This window comes from Heptranchias perlo, chromosome 41 (assembly GCF_035084215.1).
Source record: "Heptranchias perlo isolate sHepPer1 chromosome 41, sHepPer1.hap1, whole genome shotgun sequence".
Classification (NCBI taxonomy): domain Eukaryota; kingdom Metazoa; phylum Chordata; class Chondrichthyes; order Hexanchiformes; family Hexanchidae; genus Heptranchias; species Heptranchias perlo.
The window spans coordinates 3,149,055-3,164,984 of record NC_090365.1 but is presented as its reverse complement, the minus strand read 5'-3'; the positions used below and the strand labels follow the sequence as shown (position 1 = coordinate 3,164,984).

The window sequence follows — 15,930 nt, the reverse complement described above, 5'->3', positions numbered from 1 at the left end:
TCTCTCTCTCTCTCCCTCTTCTCTCTCTCTCTATCCCCTCCTTCTCTCTCTCTCATCCCTCTTCTCTCTCTCTCCCTCTCTCTCTCTCTTCTCCTCTCTCTCTCTCTCTACCCCCTTTCTCTCTCTCTCTATCCCCTTCTCTCTCTCTCTATCCCCTCTCTCTCTCTCATCTCTCTCTCTCTCTCTCCCCTCCTCTCTCTCTCTCTATCCCCTTCTCTCTCTCTCTATCCCTCTTCTCTCTCTTCCCCTTCTCTCTCTCTCTCTCTCTCTCTCCCCTCTCTCTCTCTCTATCCCCTACTTCTCTCTCTCTCTATCTCTCTCTCTCCTCCCTTCTCTCTCTCTCTATCCCCTCCTTCTCCATCCCCTCTCTCTCTCTCTCTCTATTCCCCTCTCTCTCTCTCTCTCCCCTCCCTCTCTCTCTCTCCCTCCTTCTCTCTTTCTATCCCCTCTCTCTCTCTCTCTCTATCCCCCTTCTCTCTCTCTCTATCCCCTCCTTCTCTCTCTCTCTATCCCCTCCTTCTCTCTCTCTCTATCCCCTCCTTCTCTCTCTATCCCCTTCTCTCTCTCTCTATCCCCTCCTTCTCTCTTTCTCTATCCCTCCTTCTCTCTTTCTCTATCCCCTCCTTCTCTCTCTCTCTCTATCCCCCTCCTTTTCTCTCTCTCTCTCTATCACCCTCCTTCTCTCTCTCTCTATCCCCTCCTTCTCTTTCTCTCTATCCCCTCCTTCTCTCTCTCTCTCTATCCCCTCCTTCTCTCTCTCTCTCTCTATCCCCTCCTTCTCTCTCTCTCTCTCTCTATCCCCTCCTTCTCTCTCTCTCTCTCTCTCTATCCCCTTCCTCTCTCTCTCTTTCTCTCTATCCCCTCCTTCTCTCTCTCTCTCTCTCCCCTCCTTCTCTCTCTCTCTCTCTCTCTCTATCCCCTCCTTCTCTCTCTCTCTATCCCCTCCTTCTCTCTCTCTCTCTCTCTATCCCTCCTACTCTCTGTCTATCCCCACTCTGATCTCCCTCCCTCCCTCTCGCTGTCTCCTCCCCGGTCCCGGTCTCTCCGCCTGAACTTGCTCCTCTCATCGACTCGCAGCGCAGCCCCGGAGCGGCCGATCCGCAAAAACAGCGGCCGAGCCGAAAGAAGGAAGGAAGGAAGGAAGGAAGAAGGGGGGGGGAAGGAGGGGGATAGTGCCCGGGCAGTGGTGGGTTCCGCAGCCCCCCGCCACCGTACCATGTCCCGCCGCAAACAAGGCAGCAAACCGCAGCACCGCAGCGAACTGAGCCGTAAGTACCGAGCCGGGAGCCACGGCGAGCAAAAGGGGAAAAAAAGAAGGGGGGAGAGGGCACATTTGCGGGGGGAAAGGGGGGCCAGACCCGCGCGGAGAAGATAGAGTTAAAAGATCTAAAGCAGAAACGAAAAGGAGAGAGGGGATAAGAGTGAGAGAAAGAAAATTGGCGGATAAACAGGTCTGGAGGGTGCATTAACCCTCGCGGCACCGTCTCTATCTTTGAGCCACAAGTGCAGCCAGGTTGGAGAACTGAGTTTTTTGCATTTAAATTGGTGCATGGGCTGGGGGTTCGCATCTAGGCTTTGTGTTTTTTTTAATCAGTTTCCTGGTGAGGTTTAACTCCCATTTGTCTCATTGTTTTTGGGGGGAGAGAGAGAGAGAGAAGAGAAAGGGGGAATTTTGCAAAGCACGCATTTTCTTTTACCGTCTGTTTGATGAGACTGTTTTCAGTCGAAATGAATTTGCACAGTGGCTTACCAGAAACGTCTCAAAAGTGCTTCACATGCTAAGAATTAATTGTGCGTACAAACGTGGCTACATGAAAGGGGGTGGAAGTTTTGGGGGGACAAACCCTCTTTGCTCCCCCCTCTCTCCTCTTCCCCCCCCCCCTCTCTCCCTCATTCCTTCCTTCCCCTCTCTCCCTCATTCCTTCCCTTCCCTCATTCCTCTCTCTCCCCTCTCTCCCTCATTCCTCTCTCCCCTCATTCCTCCCCCTGGTTGTAGGTGTATCATTTAGCAGCTGAGAGTGTAGCTAGCTCACCCTGTCCCTGCCCAACTGGACCTGAGATCTAACTTTGTCATTTGGCCTCCCTCGCTTACTGGGTCTGAGGGTGTCAGCCTGGCACGCTATCATCCCCACCCCTCTCCCTGCCTCCGGAGGGGACTGGCTTAGAGTGGGGGCTCACAGCCTGCCAACTCCCAAGACGCGGCCTGGCTCGCTGTACAGGGGAGGCACCTAACCTGTGCTGGCCTCTTTCTGACCCCTTGTGCACCCCCCCCGCCACATCCTTCGCTCCACCGTTGGCGGCCGTGCCTTCAGCTGCCTCGGCCCTAAACTCTGGAATTCCCTCCCTAAACCTCTCCCCCTCTCTCCTCCTTTTTAGATGCTCCTTAAAACCTACCTCTTTGACCAACCTTTTGGCCACCTGTCCTGATCTCTCCTTACGTGGCTCGGTGTCAAATTTTGTCTGGTTTACGCTCCTGCGAAGCGCCCTGGGAAGTTTTTAACCACGTTAAAGAGGCTATATAAATGCAAGTTGTTGTTGTTGTGCCGGCGTGACCTTTGGCCTTTGGTCGAGGGGTTGGTGATTGAGACGGGATAGCTGCGATTGGATTGCGTCCTGTGATGAGTTTAATATTTCTACGTTTCTTATAACAGTATAGAAAAGATAACCGATCTGCAGTGAGAGTGCCTGAATGGGGTTCAAGGTGGTTTCAGTGTGGGTCAAACAGCACTACAGCCAATTGTGACACTTGACCTGGAAGATTACAGTATCACATGACCGGCTCTAAATTTTCCCCTCAGATACATTTAACAGCCTCTTTCATATTTAAACTATCTTTTTTTTTTGTGTGTTGCTTCAATTAGAATCACAATGGAGGCACGGGGAGTGTTTTCAGTTGAACAAAAGAGCAGGGAAAAGGGGGATGCCTTTTGTTCCCTCATTTCAAGGCTGCCTTTATCCCCCCCCCCCTCACTTTCCAGGTCCAGCTTCAAGGCTGGGTGTCAGGGGCATGGGGCAACAGCTTTTGAGAGATGATAGGCAGAACCAGGAATCAGGACATGCCCTGACCAGGTGCCTTGAAAAACCTTTGCTCGTCTGTATCGTGACCTGAGGGAGAGAGACATCTTAATTACGCTCTCCACCTGTGCTATTTTTAGTGTACCAGGCACCTCATGCTGTTTAGCAAAACCCTGCACTGCACCTCCAGCTCATGTAGATTCAGCGTATCAGATGATTCCAATATATTTATAATATAATGTTTAATCCCTTTCCGCCTTCATGGTATTTTTTAAATTATTATTGACAACCTGCGACAATTCCTTTTCTTTTTCCTGTTCCTCTCTTTCTCCCCCCCCCCACCCCCCCCTCCATCTAATTTTCTCACCTTGGTCGTGACTATAGCGTCAGCCGTGGCTCAGTGGGCAGCCACTCTCGCCTCTGAATCATGGAATGGTCGTGGGTTCCAATCCCACTCCAGAGACCCGAGCACATTATCCAGGCCCACACTCCCGGTGCCAGCGCTGAGGGAGCGCTGCACTGTTGGAGGTGCCGTCTTTCGGATGAGACTTTAAACCGAGGCCCCGTCTGCCCTGTTAGGTGGACGTAAATGATCCCACGACCGCTATTTTGAAGAAGAGCAGCGGAGTTCTCCCCGGTGTCCTGGGGCCAATATTTATCCCTCAACCAACATCACTAAAAACAGATTATCTGGTCATTATCACAGTGCTGATTGTGGGATCTTGCTGTGCGCAAATTGGCTGCCGCGTTTCCTACATCACAACAATGACTACACTTCAAAAGTACTTCATTGTCTGTAAAGCGCTTTGGGACGTCCTGAGGTTGTGAAAGGCGCTATATAAATGCAAGTTATTTCTCTTTTCCGGATGAGCCTGGGCCTGGGAGGGAAAAGTCAGCCCAGCCCGTCTCTCCTGGTCACTGCCCAGAGACCCCTGTTGGAAAATGAGTGAGTGTGTGTATGTGTATTTATATGTATGTTTGTGTGTGTGTGTATGTGTATTTATATGTATGTTTGTGTGTGTGTGTGTGTGTATGTATGTTTATGTATGTGTGTGTATGTTTATGTATGTATATGTGTGTACGGTTATGTGTTTATGTGTGTACGGTAATGTATGTATGTGTGTATGTTTATGTATGTGTGGTACATTTATATATAAATGTATGTGTATACATGTGCGTTTGTATGTATAGGTGTCTGTGTGTATATGTATGTATGTACACATGTGTGGGCGTTAAGTGAGGACTGGATCTCGCTGCACAGACGCTTGCCCCTCCTGTGGTTGAGTAACCTGCCTCTCGACACTCATCCATATGCAGAATGGCCTCTTGGCCCAGGAGGCTGACTAGTGCCTAGGGAATCACACCCCAGTGAGTCATTATTTTTCAGGAGGGTAGGGTGTTGCAAGGTATTGACGGACTAAAGCCATTGCAAATCCTGGGATGGTTAGTAATAGTTAGTAATGGAAATAAAAGCAAAGTCTCCCAAACTGGACAGCGCCTTTCTTTCACAATCAGCCCTAATGTTCTCCGACAGGGGGTGAAGAGTGAACATGGGGGGAAAGGGGCTGCATTATGGCCATGTTGGCCATGGCTCAGTGGGCAGCACTCTAGTCTCTGAGTCAGAAGGTTGTGGATTCAAGTCCCCACTCCAGAGACACGAGCACAAAATCCAGGCTGACACTCCCAATGCAGCACTGAGGGAGTGCTGCACTGTCGGAGGTGTCGCCTTTCGGATGAGACGTTGAACCGAGGCCCCGTCTGCCTTCTCAGGTGGACGTAAGAGATCCCATGAGCACTATTTCGAAGAAGGCATGGGGAGTTCTCCCTGGTGTCCTGGGCAATATTTAGCCCGCAACCAACATCACTAAAAAAACAGATGATCTGGTCATTTATCACATTGCTGTTTGTGGGATCTTGCTGTGCGCAAATTGGCTGCTGCGTTTCCTACATTACAACAAGTGACGATACTTCAAAAATACTTAATTGGCTGTAAAGCGTCCTGAGGTTGTGAAAAGCGTTATATAAATGCAAGTTCTTTGTTTCTTTCATTGACGGGGCCCGTGGTGTTTGTAAATGGAGTAAAGTTGGCTCCATGCAATGATACGTTTAATGAGGTAAACTAAAGCGAGTTGTAAGACATCCAGGCCGTGATCAATCCAGTCAGCCCCGATCTCAGCGAGCCACAATGGGGAGAGGGACTGTGAGCATAGGGAAGATCAGAGAGGGAGAGAGAGTTTGCCCAGTTACCCCTGGAGCCCCCTCGAAGCCTAGTCCCTTGCTCCTCCTCGCTGCCAGGTTGGGACTGTTGGTATCGATGGGGTGTTGCTGGTCTGTGTTGATCCCTTTGACTAAAAATCAGGACTTGGTTCGATAAGACCTGAGAGTGGGGCCAGGAGAACGTTCATCCAAGCCCTCTAAATCCTGCAGACAACCCCCCTTGGGGATGAGCATCGAGCCCCAGGCATATCAGCAATGGCTTCTGTCACTGCTCCGTGGGATTTGGCCAAAACGAGCTGGCATTGTCACTAGGATTTCAGTAAAGTCTGGCGGTGGGGTGGAGTTGGAAATTTTTGTAGCGTTATTCACTTGAGCTGTGCATAAAATACCCACAGTCCCATCCCTGATCACTGGGCTGTGTCTGGGGAGAGTCGTTTGAGCCTCCGAGATCTCTGCGCTCCTCCAATTCCGGCCACTTGCGCATCCCCCGATTTCCATCGCCCCCACCATTGGCGGCCGTGCCTTGAGCTGCCCAGGCGCTAAGCTCTGGAGTTCCCTCCCTAAACCTCTCCGCCTCTCTCTCCTCCTTTGAGACGCTCCTTAAAACCTACCTCTTTGACAAAGCTTTAGATCGCCTGTCCTAATATCTCCTTATGTGGCTCGGTGTCAAATTTTGTTTGATAATCGCTCCTGTGAAGCGCCTTGGGACGTTTTACTACGTTAAAGGCGCTATATAAATGCAAGTTGTTGTTGTGCGACCTTGGGATGAAGTACTAATGGGTACAAGCCTGTCACTGACGCTACCAGTGATGGGGTGCAATTTGAGGGATGACATATCAGGTGGTTAAGGTGTACTGGTTTATGAGCAGAAAACCATCTTAATCTTTGTCATTCCGAGCGCTGTGATCCATTTTGCATGACAAGACCCCCTACATCATTAGTAACAGTGATCTGGTGATCGCACTCTGAACCCATCCAGCTATTTGTGTTACAGGTTTGATTTTAAAAAAATAATAATTCTTCTTTGTCGTCTCACCCTCTCTTTAGACCCCCGTACCCTCCCCCTCACCGTGGCCCAATGCGAAAACCTTGCCCAAACATGAAGGCAGACAGCTGTGCCTCGGTACCCATCCGCTGGGACGTTTTTGCAAGAGCGGCCCGGAGCTATTCACCTGACACCCTCCCAGTGCGGTGGAACCCAGCCGCTGCTCTCTGCCGTTCCCCAGTGATCCAAGGCAAGGGGGAAATCTCACCGAGGAACGGAAAAAAAAAAAGAGAGAGAAAACAGATTCTCGTGTCCCACTGCCTCACGGCACAGTGTGTGAGAACCCAAGGCTTCTGCGTCGTCTTGTAATGAGACCCCGTAATAGTCTCGGGATAAAGCTGACTCTTACTTCTCATAGAATGGTGCGGCGCAGATCGAAGGCCTTTTGGCCCATCGTGCCTGTGCCAGCTCTTTGAAAGAGCAATCCAATTAGTCCCACTCCCCCTGCTCTTTCCTCATAGCCCTGCAAATATTTTCTTTTCAGGTATCTATCCAATTCCCTTTTGAAAGTTATTATTGAATCTGCTTCCACCGCCCTTTCAGGCAGTGAATTCCAAATCATAACAACTCGCTGCGTAAAAATAATTTCTCCTCATCTCCCCTCTGGTTCTTTTGCTAATTACCTTAAATCTGTGTCCTCTGGTTACCGACCCTCCTGCCACTGGAAACAGTTTCTCCTTATTTACTTAGTCGGTGACACAGTTGCCTCAAATCCCACTCCAGGACTGAAGTGAGTAACATGGGCAGACACTCCAGTGCTGCACTGTCGGAGGTGCCGTCTTTCCAATGAGACATTGAACGGAGGCCCCGTCTACCTGTTCAGGTGGATGCAAAAGAAGAGCAGGGGAGTCCTGGTGGTGGCCTGGGGTCAACGTTTCCCCCTCAACCAACATCGCCAAAAACAACAGATTATCTGGTCATTTGTAGCATTGCTGTTTGTGGGATCTTCCTGTGCGCAAATTGGCTGCCAAGTTTGCTTACAAAATAACTCCGTCTGTTGATTGTGAAGCGCTGTGAGACGTCCTGAGGACGTGAAGGGTGTTATATAAATGCAAGTCTTTCTTCAAACGTGCTGACGGGTGACCAGGGTTCTGACTCCCAGCTGCTCATTTGATTGCCAGATGGCGACCAGCTCGAACTTCGAGTCTTGGCCGCGTTGGTTGTAACTTCTGTCTGATATTTTGTCTCCTGTGCTACGTGGCGGGGTGTGTTGTCCATCTGGGAGGGATAGGGAGTGCGCAAAAAATCGCCTCTTGTGGAGCTGCGGGGGGAAATTTAATACCAAGAAACCAGATGATAGGCCCAGACTCCAGCCTGCCACCAGGGTTGAAAAGCTCAGGAGGGAAGATGAGTTAAATAACAAAAAAACAATGATTAAGTAACACCAAGCGTGGGTTTTAAAATGCTGTAGATTGTAGGATTAAGGGAGGACGGCTTTAATGTCCCTGGGAAAGGATAATGCGTTTAAGGGGAAGCTAGCTAAACGCACGAGGGAGAAAGGACTAGAAGGTTATGCTGATCGAGCTAGGTGAAGTAGGGAGGAGGCTCGTGTGGAGCATAAACACCAGCATAGACCAGTTGGGCCGAATGGCCTGTTTCTGTGCTGTACATTCTATGTGATAAATTAGAGTAAGAGACAGTGCGATGAGTCCTGATTCGAACACTACCTGGATTCAGGAATTGTAAACAATTTTACAACACCAAGTTATAGTCCAGCAATTTTATTTTAAATTCACAAGCTTTCGGAGGCTTCCTCCTTCATCAGGTGAACGATGTGAAAATCGCATCGTTCACCTGACGAAGGAGGAAGCCTCCGAAAGCTTGTGAATTTAAAATAAAATTGCTGGACTATAACTTGGTGTTGTAAAATTGTTTACAATTGTCAACCCCAGTCCATCACCGGCATCTCCACATCATGGATTCAGGAAAGGGGAGGAGAGTGTGGGATGAGTCCGGATCTCCTCACACTCCCCTCTGTACTTTGTGTCCTATAATCTCCAGACTGCAGTTGAAAGACCTGACTGGAGTTGGTCAGGTTAGTGTGAGTTGGGAGTCCCTTAAGTGGGACCAGTCGCTGTAAAACAAAACTCTTTGGAATTGTACAGCATCTGAAAGAGAAGTGACAGGGTTAATGTTTCAGCTGAGACCCGTCCTCACAACTGGCAGAGTCAGGGGTGAGAAGCCCCCTTAACGGGAACTAAGCAAAGAGGAGAGAAAGGGTAGAGGTCAAAGTTCATAATCTGCTTAGTAGGGGGCAGGAAGTGCTGTGTGTCGTGACAACATAAATATGTTATTTTCGAATGTTGTCATTGTGCATAGCAACAAGAGAAGTTTCCCCGCCTTGGAATTAACGTCCTAACAAGTGTGAAGTGTTGTACATTGTGCAAGAGGCGCCTCAGTCAGCTCATGAGGAGGCATTGGAAAGACGATAGGTGAGGGGAGGAGATCGATAAATGGAAGTCGAGCAGCGGATTGTGAATGGGAGACTCCAGCAAGCGAATGGCAGATGATGGCGCGGGAGCTAAGGGCCCGAAGTTATTGGCGTCTGTGGAGTGTCCGGGAAGAAGCAGAGGAGTTACTGCTCCTGAAGGTTGTGTGGGAGCAAGGGTAGGAGGCCTAAGACAGGGAGGTCGGAATGGGAGGGGAGGGGAGTTGACACGACACAAGGGAGTTCAGGATCGTGCTTAAAGACAGAATGCAGATGTTTGGAATTCTTAAAAAAAAAATACGTGTTTCTGACTAATGGGCGATGCAGTGGGTTCGATGCTGAACTTTCACCTCTAGGATCTGGGTTCGATTCCAGCCCGGACCGACGGGACGAAAGTGGTCATTTTGCAAGTTTGTGCTTCTGGCCGAGAGAGAGCCCGAACCCTAACGCTGTCGGTGCCTGTCAGAAACTCAGGCCCGCGCTGATGGCAAAATCATGTATCACACGGTCAAATCTCCTATAGGCACTGCCTGGGGAGGGGGTTGGGGGAGGCTTCCTAACCCAAGTGCAAAGTTGGAAAATTACTCCATGAATCTCTTGTGCTGGCTGGCCATGAAGGTCCCATTTTGAGTTGGGGCTGTCTCCATCCTGTTTCTGCTGGGCCTGGGCCTGGGCCTCGGCCAGCAGCAAAACCTGACACCAATTGTCTCTAAGAGGCCACAGGACGGCTGGTGTCATAACTGATGGTCATCTGAGGCACATCGCTGGGCAGAGTAGAGGGGGGATTTACTCTGCATTTGGCAGTGCTATAACCTCACCTGGGAGGGCTTGCTGCCTGAAACGGGAAGAGTTCCATTCTGTGCTAACATCCCTCACTTTGGTGTCAGTGGGTGTCACTCTCGCCTCTGAGTCAGAAGGTTGTGGATTTAAGCCACACCCCAGAGACTCGAGGACAAAATCCAGGCCGACACTCCCAGTGCCAGTACTGAGGGAGTGCTGCACTGTCGGAGGTGCCGTCTTTCGGATGTGACTTTAAACCGAGGCCCCGCCTGCCCTCCCTCTTGGGTGGAGGTAAAATATCCCACGGCACAATTCGAAGAAGAGCAGGGGAGTTCTCCCCGATGTCCTGGTCAATATTTATCCCTCAACCAACGTCACTAAAACAGATTATCTGGGCATTTATCACATTGCTGTTTGTGGGATCTTGCTGTGCACAAATTGGCTGCCGCGTCTCCCTACATTACAACAGTGACCACACTTCAAAAGTACTTCATTGGCTGTAAAGCACTTTGGGACGTCCTGAGGCTGTGAAAGGCGCTATATAAATGCACGTTCTTTTTGACGAGCGCAAGAAGGAAAAAGGGGAGATAAATAATAAATTAACCCATTGGTCCTTTTCCCCCCCCCCCCCCCCCGCAGGTGACGACGCTGAGCTGGACGCAGCCCCTGGCGAGAGGGTGAAGATGGCGCATCAGCCGGACCTGCGGAACCGGGACCTCCTGACCTGCGGCCAGTGCGGCCGCAACTTCCTGCTGCGCAACATCCTGGGCTTCATCGAGCACAAGAGGAGCCGCTGCCAACGTCCGTCGTGCCTGCGGGAGCTCCGCGGCGACCCCCACTCCCCGCTACGGGCCCAGCGGGCAGCGGCGGACCTGGCCACCCGGCCCACCTCCAGCGAGGACGGCCAGACCCCCGGCCCCGCGGAGAGTCCGGCCGCAGGTAAGTGGTCTTTGTCTACGCCTCCCTTAATCTTAGCGTTGGCTGCTTTTGGATTAATTGCCTGTTTCTCCCGTCCTGTCACGTCCCCCTCCCCCAGGTGGCTTCAGCAGATCTTAACAGAACAGGAAGGCCCCCCCCCCCCGTATTCTCAGGGTAGCAGTGGGTGGTGGGGGGCTTCCAGTTGGCCTCAGTTCCCCTCCGCCCGATCGACAACAACAACTTGTGCCTTTAACGTAGTAAAACGTCCCAAGGAGCGATTATCAAACAAAATTTGATATTGAGCCACATGAAGAGATATTGGCACAGATATTTACCAAAGAGGTAGGTTTTAAGGAGGGTCTCAAAGGAGGAGAGAGAGGCGGAGAGGTTTAGGGAGGGAATTCCAGAGCTTAGGGCCCAGGCAGCTGAAGGCACGGCCGCCAATGGTGGAGCGATTAAAATCGGGGATGCGCAAGAGGCCAGAATTGGAGGAGCGCAGAGATCTCGGAGGGTTGTCGGGCTGGAGGAGGTTACAGAGATAGGGAGGGGGAGCGAGGCCATGGAGGGATTTGAAAACAAGGATGAGAATTCCAGTTGCCGGACCGGGAGCCAATGTAGGTCAGCGAGCACGGGGGGGCGATGGGTGAACGGGACTTGGTGCGAGTCGGGATACGGGCAGCAGAGTTTTGGATGAGCTCAAGTTTACGGAGGGTGGAAGATGGGAGGCCGGCCAGGAGAGCATTGGAATAGCCGAGCCCGGAGGTAACAAAGGCACGGACGAGGGTTTCGGCAGTAGATGAGCTGAGGCGGGGCGGAGACGGGCGGTGTTACTGAGGTGGGAGTGGGCGGTCTTGGTGACGGAGCAGACATGGGATCGACAGATCAGCTCAGGGTCAGACAGGACCAGGGAGAGACGAGAAACAAGCTGCTACTCCCGACAGCTCTCCGGGGACTAATTGCACGTGTGGGAAGTCAGGTGAGGGTAAGATCAGTCTGCGCCTGAAATGACCTCCCCCCCCGGTCAAACGTTCTTCTCCGCAAAGAACGGCCTGAGGTGCTGGAAACGTGCCCGAGAAAGATTCACGGTGAAGGGAGACGAGGGGAGAGGCTCCTCCTGGTTCTGAGGCCCAAGCCTGACTGCCTGCTGACCCCCCTCAACCCTCCCCCCAATCTGTGGTTCGCACTTTCACTATTACACCGGGTGAGCCATCACCAGTTCACCCGGGCTCAGCCACCCCTCCATACAGATCAGGAACAGAATGGGGAGCTCCTTCCTCCCTGTGCCTATATTAATTTCCCTTTTTTTGTAATGAGCTTCACTTTGTCTGGGGCGTCTGTGATTCCCCTAACCATGACTTCTAAGAAGCGGGGTGGGGAGGGAGGCAGTGCCAGGGATTAGCCTAAACAGGCCAAGCAGCTCCTCTCTGCAACCTTAAGACTGCTGTCCTACCTACCAATGAGGTGGGGGGGAGGAATCGTTTGCAGGGCGCACATCTGTTACTGAAACTGAAAGTAAAGATTATCAACGGGCAAAGTATCAGATTATACGCACCAGTCTCCCGATCGTTTTCTGGCAGATCTCGAATTGTGCGGCACAGGAGGAGGCCACTCGGCCCATCGTGCCTGTGCCGGCTCTTTGTAAGAGCTGTCCAATTAGTCCCACTTTCCCCACCACCCCTTCCCTGCTCTTTCCCCATAGCCCTGCAATTTTCCTTCCTTTTCAAGTATTTATCCAATTCCCTTTTGAAAGTTGCTATTGAATCTGCTTCCACCGCCCTTTCAGGCAGCGCATTCCAGATCAGAACAACTCGCTGCGTTAAAAAAAACATTCTCATCTCCCCCTCTGGTTCTTTTGCCAATTACCTTAAATCTGTGTCCACTGGTTACCGACCCTCCTGCCACTGGAAACAGTTTCTCCTTATCTACTCTATCAAAACCCTTCATGATTTTGCACACCTCGATTAAATCTCCCCTTAACCTTCTCTGCTCTAAGGAGAACAACCCCAGTTTAGGAACAGGAGGAGGCCATTCAGCCCCTCGAGCCTGTTCCGCCATTCAATTAGATCATGGCTGATCTGTATCTTAACTCCATTTACCCGCCTTGGTTCCGTAATCCTTAATCCCCTCACCCAACAAAAATCTATCAATCTCAGTTTTGAAATTTTCAATTGACCCCCAGCCTCAACAGCTTTTTGGGGGGAAGAGAGTTCCAGATTTCCACTGCCCTTTGTGTGAAGAAGTGCTTCCTGACATCACCCCTGAACGGCCGAGCTCTAATTTTAAGGTTATGGCCCACTTGTTCTGGACTCTCCCACCAGAGTAAATAGTTTCTCTCTGTCCACAATATTAAATCCACATAACTGAAGCCCCTCGCCCCCTGGTATCAACTATGACCAGCTTGGGCCCAGTATCACAGGACAAAAACCCTGTTTCACGTCTGGAATAATACAATTGGAAAATTTCGTTGAGCAACACTGAGAGGCGGAAGCTGCTTCTCCAGCCCTTTTGGGCAACTCGTGATCCGGACCATTATCTTACGGTGACTAAATGAGGCAGATTCCAATCTTTTATTACTTGGGATTCCAGGACTTTTGGGGGTCGAATACCGCGCGACCCCCTTCATTTTTCCGTCAAAACTGTTAAGTTAGGAGACTCTGGTTAGTGAGGGGTCCCCGTCATCTACAGTAACATTGCCCCATCTTGGAGATGGCCTTGACATTTTTTCCTCTAAAATTCTCATCCTTGATTTCAAATCCCTCCATGGCCTCGCCCCTCCCTGTCTCTGTAACCTCCTCCAGCCCTACAACCCCCTGAGATCTCTGCGCTCCTCCAATTCCAGCCACTTGCGCATCCCCGATTTTCATCGCCCCACCATTGGCGGCCGTGCCTTCAGCTGCCTGGACCCTAAGCTCTGGAATTCCCTCCCTAAACCTCTCCGCCCCTCTCTCTCTCTCCTTTAAGACCCTCCTTAAAACCTACCTCTTTGACCAAGCTTTTGGTCACCTGTCCTAATATCTCCTGATGTGGCTCGGTGTCAAATTTTGTTTGATGATCGCTCCTGTGAAGCGCCTTGGGACGTTTTACTACGTTAAAGGCGCTGTATAAATGCAGGGTGTTGTTGTGTAGTGGAGGTGTGGGCACTTTGAATGATCTGGAAGGGGGAAGGATGTTGACAACATAAAAAAAAAACCAAAACATCTGGAGTCCCAAATAGCTCTGAGATGGGGGACGGGACGGGGAGGAGCCTGGGTGGGGCGGAAGGAGGGTGTTGAAGTCCCTGCTTGGGCCCAAGCAGGTCGATCGTACGGCCGGTACTGTTACGAGGGACGGGGAACACCCAATGGCATGTGATGCGGAGGCTGGTATGGAGATGTTACTGCGCCCTCCCACCCTACCGTTGCTTCGGGGGCGGGGGGCCGACCTCAATGCTATTTGTTTTCGTTCCAATTCTTTGCTCTCTCTTCCTGCAGATACGGGGTTAATGGGCGTTGCCGGGCGGCAACGAGCTCATAATGGTGCCCGACGCCATTTTGAAAGGGGCCTAACGCCCGGGGCGTCCAAAGCACCGGCCTGTTTGCAGGCGGTGGGCCCCTTTAAATATGCAAATAGAGGTAATAGGTCCCCCCACCCCCCGACTGCCACTTTAGGTTGGAAATGATGGGAGCTTACGCCGTATTCGCTCTGATTATATCCACGGGCGATGGAGCCCAAGAGAACCCAGCCCAGGGTAAGTGGGGTCCAGAGGAGCAGGAGCACAGCTCCAGACCCCACGAAAATAATCTGGGCCCCCTTTAACAATTGCGACCCCCACTCCTCCACATTTACCTTGCTGGCGGCTGATATTGGTCGGCCTTAATCGGGCGAGCTGCATCAGAACGTCAGCGTGGCCCCCCCCGCAGCTCGCCAGGCCCGATGTAAACTAGGCCGGGGCCGAAGAATGGCCTCTTTGTCAATCGGGCGGCCAAAGGACAAAACTGACCCCACTTGATCCTTCAAGGGGGCGCCAAGATATCTAACCAAGTGGCCTGCTCCACTGGTGGGCCTCGATAGCCAGGGTTGGCAGCCCATTCGATTGTCGAGGTCTTGGGGAGCGCGGAGATCTCAGCCCAAACTGATTCCCTCCTCCCCTGGCAGCTGCACACGCCCGCGTGGGCGAGATGGGGGTCGGGGGGGTTTACCACTGCGTAGCGGTCAGGAGCAGGAACCCTCACTGCTCCAGCCCGTGCTGAGGTCAAATGTCACGACCACCGCCACCCCCCCAGGTGAGTTCAGCCGACTGGGGACGGATCCCGAGACCCTGGACTTGGGCACCGCCTCACTGCCCCCCCTCCCCCCCCTCCCCCCCTCTCCCTGGGGCGGGTGGGGTCTGGCCGCCCCGCCCCTTCCGACCCCGCGTGCGGCCTCGCTGGCGGGACTGCGGCATGGTTGGCTGGCCGGCTCTCGTCCGTCGCCTGCTCAGGAACAAACAAAACAAAACGCGAGAGAGCGTTTGTGTGTGTGTGTGTGCAGAGAGAAAGAAAAAAGCCCCTTTGGCCTAAAGGAGGAAGTGAATATTCAAATCACACATCTGCAGCGAAGCAGCTTCTGCTTTTTTTTTTTTGCGAGCAGCAGGAGCATTAACCCCACAAAGGGCTGCCTCTCCGTCAGAGGGAGGGCCCAGGTCGCCCTGGGTGCAAGTCGTGGGGTTCACCAGCCAGCGAACCTGATAAGGGGGGAGGAGGAGAGGAAATTCCTTCTTGTTACAATCGTCGGTATTAAAATTCGATCAGACGGGTTTATCTCACCCCCTGGCATTCCCCTCCCTCCTACCCTCTGAAGGGCCCTTCGATGGGGCACGTCTCCCGTACCCCTGTGCCGCCTGGGCAAGAGACTGGCGGTTGTTACTTAGCCAGGAACCCAGCACAGGTTATCTTGTGGCTGCGTCTCACCTGCGGCACCGACCGGTACAAACCAGTATTTGGCAGCCACGCCTTTAACCTTAGGGCTTCTGGAGCAGGGCCAGAACAGTCAGACAGATAATCTAAGCATGTTTATTAGAGGAAGCAGTCAACTGAGGGGAGTGGGGGGGTGCCATTGAGCGAGTGCGTGCCATGCCAGCCCAGGACAGGACTATACGTGCCTATCTGGTCCCTCGGAGCTGCAGAGTCACCTCCCACCTGCTGTTCCTCCTCCCCGTGTCGAAATCAGGTTTCCTGCTCTCAACCTGTCCTTCCACAGGACCTTAAAGCCGTGGGATGCCTCGTCTTCCCCCTTCGGCCTACAGCAAACAGGCTTTTGGAAAGCCGGTTCTCAGTGGGTGGCCCTCTCGCCGCTGAGTCACACGGTCGAGGGTTCGAGCCCCCGCTCCAGAGACTTGAGAACAGAATCCGGGCCGACACTCCCCGGTGCCAGTACTGAGGGAGTGCTGCACTGTCGGAGGCGCCGTCTTTCGGCTGAGACATTAAACCGAGGCCCCGTCTGCCCTCTCAGGTGGAGTTAAAAGATCCCACAGCCACCATTTTGAAGAAGAGCAGGGGAGTTTCCCCCG

General features: G+C 52.2%; 1 protein-coding gene across 2 annotated transcripts in view; it reads left to right on the top strand.

Moving 5' to 3' along the window:
- Window positions 1-916: 916 nt before the first annotated feature.
- The window catches only part of znf296 (zinc finger protein 296), a 34,561-nt gene continuing 19,547 nt past the window's right edge, over window positions 917-15,930 (top strand). Inside the window, exons 1-2 of one of the 2 annotated variants that reach the window (XM_067974898.1) lie at window positions 917-1,268; window positions 10,125-10,424. In XM_067974898.1, the coding sequence (XP_067830999.1) occupies window positions 1,217-1,268; window positions 10,125-10,424 (352 nt within the window). In that variant the 5' untranslated portion in view covers window positions 917-1,216. Of the gene's footprint in view, window positions 1,269-8,629; window positions 8,710-10,124; window positions 10,425-15,930 lie in introns of those variants that run through there. The other variant, XM_067974899.1, reaches the window with a different exon arrangement.